We start from the raw sequence: 5236 nt of genomic DNA, 5'->3' as shown, positions 1-5236 counted from the left end.
AAAATTAATAACAATTAGTGATTAAATAAATAATCGTAAAGAATGCGATTGCATACTGCACATGTCGTACAAGCACTTGCATCATTGGTGTATGGGGCAAAAGTACAACACTCGTGCATGCGCTTTGGATCAAGTCTTGCACGACAAGTGTAGTCCGTGCTGAGGTGCGCTGCACAGCCGGTCCAACAAGATTTGTAATGAAAAAAGTTTATCCCTAATCAAAATTAGCGAAGGAGATAAGATTTGTCCCTTTCAATTTGTTGACACCTACATGGTTAACGTGATTATCATGCATTATGATATTGGTATTCATGATGCTTAAATATCTGAATTAAAAACCCCTAATTTTAGTATGCTAGTCACTATTATAACAAGCTATTAACATCTTTCACAATTTGATCTATTTCGCTCTCTATCCTTTTGGTTTGACTTCGCAAAACTATTTATTTATAGCTCATAAACAAAACATTTTTTAACATATTTTGCATGATTTTGAAGTGTTGACCATCAGATCATTACAAGAATTAAAACACTCCCAAATCAATCACGTTAAGTTTTGTTAATAAACTTTAGAATATTTTGTGTACTTAAAATAGAAATGCTGCTATTTGCTATGATTATATAATAAGCCAATAATATAGGCCGTTTTGTTTCCAATATGGGCAACTAAAGTTATGGCTATGGAGGCCCACATAAGTACGGGAAAAAGCCTTAGGGTGTCTCCGGTGGCGCCCCTCCCACTCGCCCCTCCACTAGCCCTTCCCACAAAAACTGCATGTCACGTCAGCACTAGCCCTTCCCATTCCACTGCCATATCACTAGCCCTTCCCACTGCACTAGCCCTTCCCACTAGCCCTTCCCACAATTAAATTAATTCACAATTAAATTAAAATTCACGGAATTAAAATTCGACACAAATACGAACGGGAAATACGAATATTTCATTAAAAAAAACATACATCATTCGAAAAAAAAAATTACATAGTAGATAGAAAAAAAAACAACCACATCAGTGTCCACCCCTCCGCGTCCAAACCGCTCAACCTCTCCATGAGGTACCCCCATGTTCACATTCCCGATGGCCACGCCGTGGCTTGGACCGGCACCCGTGTCATCTTCGCTGGTCCACTGAGTCAGTTCGTCCCCTTCACTTTCGACAATCATGTTGTGCAAAATGATACACGCGTACATGATGTCGCCGATGTTGGGAATATACCACTGCCGTGCCGGACCCCTCACCATCGCCCATCGACTCTGGAGCGCACCAAATGCGCACTCAACATCCTTGCGCGCTGCCTCCTGCCGGGTCGCAAAGTAGGACTTCTTTGGCCCGATCGCATGCTTGATCGTCTTCACAAAGACGGGCCAGTTTGGGTATATCCCATCCGCCAAATAGTATCCCATGTTGTGCTGGTTGCCGTTGGCGACGAAACTGATGGCGGGACCAACGCCATTGTACTGATCGTTGAACAGGGGCGACGACTGGAGGACGTTGATGTCGTTGTTCGACCCGGCCACTCCAAAATAAGCATGCCATATCCATAGCCGGTAGTCAGCTACAGCTTCAAGGATCATCGTGGGATGCTTGGCTTTGAAGCCGGAAGTGTGTATCCCCTTCCAGGCGGCGGGGCAGTTCCTCCACTCCCAATGCATACAATCGATGCTGCCCAACATCCCAGGGAACCCGTGCACCGACCCGTGCATATTAATCAGCCGCTGGCAGTCTTCGGGGCTCGGACGCCGAAGATACTGATCCCCGAATATCGCTCTAACGCCCGCGCAAAACTCCAACAGACACTCGACGGCTGAAGACTCCCCAATGTGGAGGTACTCGTCGAACATGTCGGCCGGGCCTCCGTACGCCAGTTGCCTGATTGCGGCCGTACACTTCTGTATTGGCGTGTGTCCGGGTTTGCCAGCCGCATCCTCCCTGATCCTGAAAAACTCGTACCTTCTCTCTAATGCACCAACGATATGCATAAACAGAGGACGATGCATCCTAAAACGTCGGCGGAATAAGGCATCCCCAAAACGCGGCTGCGGAGCAAAGTAGTCCTCATACAACCGAATATGTGCAGCAATGTGGTCCCGGGGTACATGCCGTCGGCGATGGATCGGCCGAGGCACGGCCGCCGCCGCCTGCTGCCGCCGCTGCTGCCTCTGCCGGATCCGTCGATCAATCGCCTCTTGCACAGCGAGATCCAATTCATCATCACTATATCCATCACTATCACTAGCGCCTCCGCCACTACCACCCGCACGACTACTCGCCATTATAGATAATTGAAAAAAGAGGTTAGAGAGAGAAACTTGTCAACACAAGTGGTGTGAATGAAATGATGTTGGAGGAGCCCTATTTATAGAGTTTTTTTTTAAAAAAAAAAAAAAAAAATTAAAAATTCCGGACGTCCGACCTTCGCCACAGTGGCGGACGTCCGGTCGGACGTCGACGCGAGGGGCGAGCCCTTCGCAGGGGCACTCGGGACGGGCGTGGGCGCCCTTCCCGCTCCCTACGGCGGACGTCCGGTCGGACGTCGCCGACGGGCGACCGGGAGGGGCGCCGGTGGAGATACCCTTAATAAAGTATATGTAACATTGTGCTCGTTTTACATCTGAATATCAAATGGGCTTAGGCTTATGAGAATTAGGGTATTTAGATATATTTAATTGATGGGATACATAGATTTATTTTTTTCAAAATTGGAATTTATTTAATGTCCTCGCGATGCACCCTATTCTTTTCGGGGCTACGAGAAAATTAGTATACATTGAAATTTCTCGAAAAATGGCGCAACAAGAGTTATTTACTATTTGGAGAAAATATAATTTACTCCCTCCATTACATAAAAAAGATCTATTTTTTTTAGTTTGTCCCATCTAAAATAACTCATTATTAAAAAAAAACTCTTTAATCTCTACTTTATTTCTTTCTTTTACTTTATTCTCTTCTCCTACCATACAAAACTGCATAAAATCTCTTCCTAACACATAAAATTGCATAAAATCTAGTGTCGCCCAAACAACAAGTCATCTTTCTTTGGACGAATGGTGTATTTCACTAGAGGTTTACAACATTAAATTTGAGTAAATAATCAACTCACTAGAGCCATTTTAATAGGGTACTAACTAAATAGATATTCAAAACTAACATACAAATGCTTCATAAAATTTGGTGATAGTAAAAAATAGCTTTTGCTGATATATATTTTAATTTATAAATCTCTCTCCGTCTATTATTTAAGGCACGAATTTTGAGAAATTGTTTAACTTTGTGAAGAAAAGTAAAGGAAAAAAGTGAGCGGAACGTGAGAGCCATTTAAAGTACTCCCTCCGTCCTACAATAGATGGCACACTTGGGGATTGACACATGATTTTAAGTGAAGTTGTTTTGTGTTAGGTGGAGAGAGAAGATAGTATATTTATATTAATTTGAGAGAGAATTTTTTCTGAAAAAGAAAATGTGACATCTTTTATGGGACAAACTAAAAAGGAAAGTGTGACATCTATTGTGGGACGGAGGGAGTATTAGTATTATACTCACTCCGTCCATGAAAAATAGAGCACATTTGCCATTTTTGGTTATCCATGAAAAATAGAGCACATCTAAAAATGAAAAATTTTCAATAACTTCTCTATTACTTTTTTCCCTTCTTTCTTACTAATAATATGGACCACACATCCCATTAATACTAATTCTCTTTTACTTTTTTATTCTTCTGTCTTAATTTATCACATTCCATAAACCCCACAATGTGTCTTACTTTTCGTAGACAGAGAAAGTAATAAATTATAAGCGTAAAAAATTGATGAAATATGATATATACATACTAAAAATAAAATAAAGTAAATAATTTTATAAATTATGAACAATCTAAAATAACAAAATAATTTTTTAAACTGGGGAAACAGATCTTTACATAAAACTATAGAAGTATTGATTCTATGGTGAACAATCCAATGATTAGGTTAAAAAAGTTAATGATGACATTGTTACGTCACCACGATCCCTTGCTACTAAGTATTCTGACTCCTGACTCGATTAATGGTAAACCAGTCCGTTCAACTGATTCACAAATTGATATTCCTTTCCGTTTCTTCGTAATTAAGTTATTTTTTCATTTTGAGAAGTTTTTTTTATAGTTGAGTCATTTTCATATATAATATTTTCTTCGTCCCGCTTAAGATGACACGTTTTCCTTTTTAGTTTGTCCCAACTAAGATGACACATTTCCTTTTTTGGTAACTTTCTCTCTCCAATTAATACACTCAATCATTTTTTCTCACTACTATTAAAATATCCATATTTTTTTATCTCTCTACTTTAATACTTACACCACTTTTTCTCTCTCCAATTAAACACTTTAATCAATAACTCTTAAAACCCCGTGCCGGCTAAGCAATGTATCATCTTAGCCGGGATGGAGGGAGTAACTTTTTTGTCTTTCTTACTTTATTCTCTCTACTTTATTCACTTTATACTTTATTTTCTCTACATTTTTCGCTCTCTTACTTTTTTATCTATTTATTTAACATACCAACAATCCTTTCTAAAACTCCATACCAAAAAGTTTCGTCTCAACTATGAAGAAGCGGATGAGTAGCTTTCACAGTTCATTTGTCGACTTGGTTTTCAAAATAATAAACATAATTCGTTATTTACATCATATCTCATTCAACCTATTTATATTATCATTCAACTTTACTTTATCAATTTCTATTAATTTATTTTATCATTATATTCAGAGAAATACTCCTCTCTGTTTCGCGAATAAAAGTCTTATTTCCATTTTAGTCTGTCCGCGAATAGGAGTTCCTGTAATACCCGCTTCTTTATTTATCCTTTCCATTGTTGATTAACATCATATCTCATTCAACCTATTTATATTATCATTCAACTTTACTTTATCAATTTCTATTAATTTATTTTATCATTATATTCAGGTCGAACTAGAGAATTTTTCACACCCTTGACTCGGGTGTCATTCGGAACTCGTTACTCCTTTTCTTTTGATGGTTAATGTTGCTAGTTCGCGCAACAAAAGGGTAAAGAAATAATTGAATGAACTAAAACAAGCAAATGTATATTGTAAAATATCACGAATTTTCGAATAGCAATTCTTATACAATAAACGAACAACTAATTTTCAAAATACTACAATACTTAGAACAAGGCTTCCAATAAAGGAAAGGAAGAAAGGGAAAGGTAAAATGTGCATGGAACAAATGGCATCGGGCC

The 5236-nt window shown here is 38.9% G+C and overlaps 1 protein-coding gene across 1 annotated transcript; it reads right to left on the bottom strand.

The window, feature by feature from the left end:
- Positions 1-214: 214 nt before the first annotated feature.
- Positions 215-2274, bottom strand: LOC125220304. Its single transcript, XM_048122462.1, has 2 exons — positions 1656-2274; positions 215-267 (listed from the first exon to the last, which is right to left on the bottom strand). The coding sequence occupies exons 1-2, from the start codon at positions 2272-2274 to the stop codon at positions 215-217; spliced, it is 672 nt and encodes a 223-aa protein (XP_047978419.1).
- Between the last annotated feature and the right edge of the window lie 2962 nt (positions 2275-5236).

This window comes from Salvia hispanica, chromosome 4 (genome assembly GCF_023119035.1).
Source record: "Salvia hispanica cultivar TCC Black 2014 chromosome 4, UniMelb_Shisp_WGS_1.0, whole genome shotgun sequence".
Taxonomy (NCBI): domain Eukaryota; kingdom Viridiplantae; phylum Streptophyta; class Magnoliopsida; order Lamiales; family Lamiaceae; genus Salvia; species Salvia hispanica.
The sequence above is the reverse complement of the archived record's forward strand: the minus strand, read 5'-3'. Positions and strand labels throughout refer to the sequence as shown.

Excerpts from the sequence above, each read along its gene's own strand:
- LOC125220304 (XM_048122462.1), bottom strand. The coding sequence starts at position 2,274 with ATGGCGAGTAGTCGTGCGGGTGGTAGTGGCGGAGGCGCTAGTGATAGT. Across the intron at positions 268-1,655 it reads GATGTTGGGCAGCATCGATT|GTGTCAACAAATTGAAAGGG; the intron begins GTATGCATTGGG and ends TTAACCATGTAG.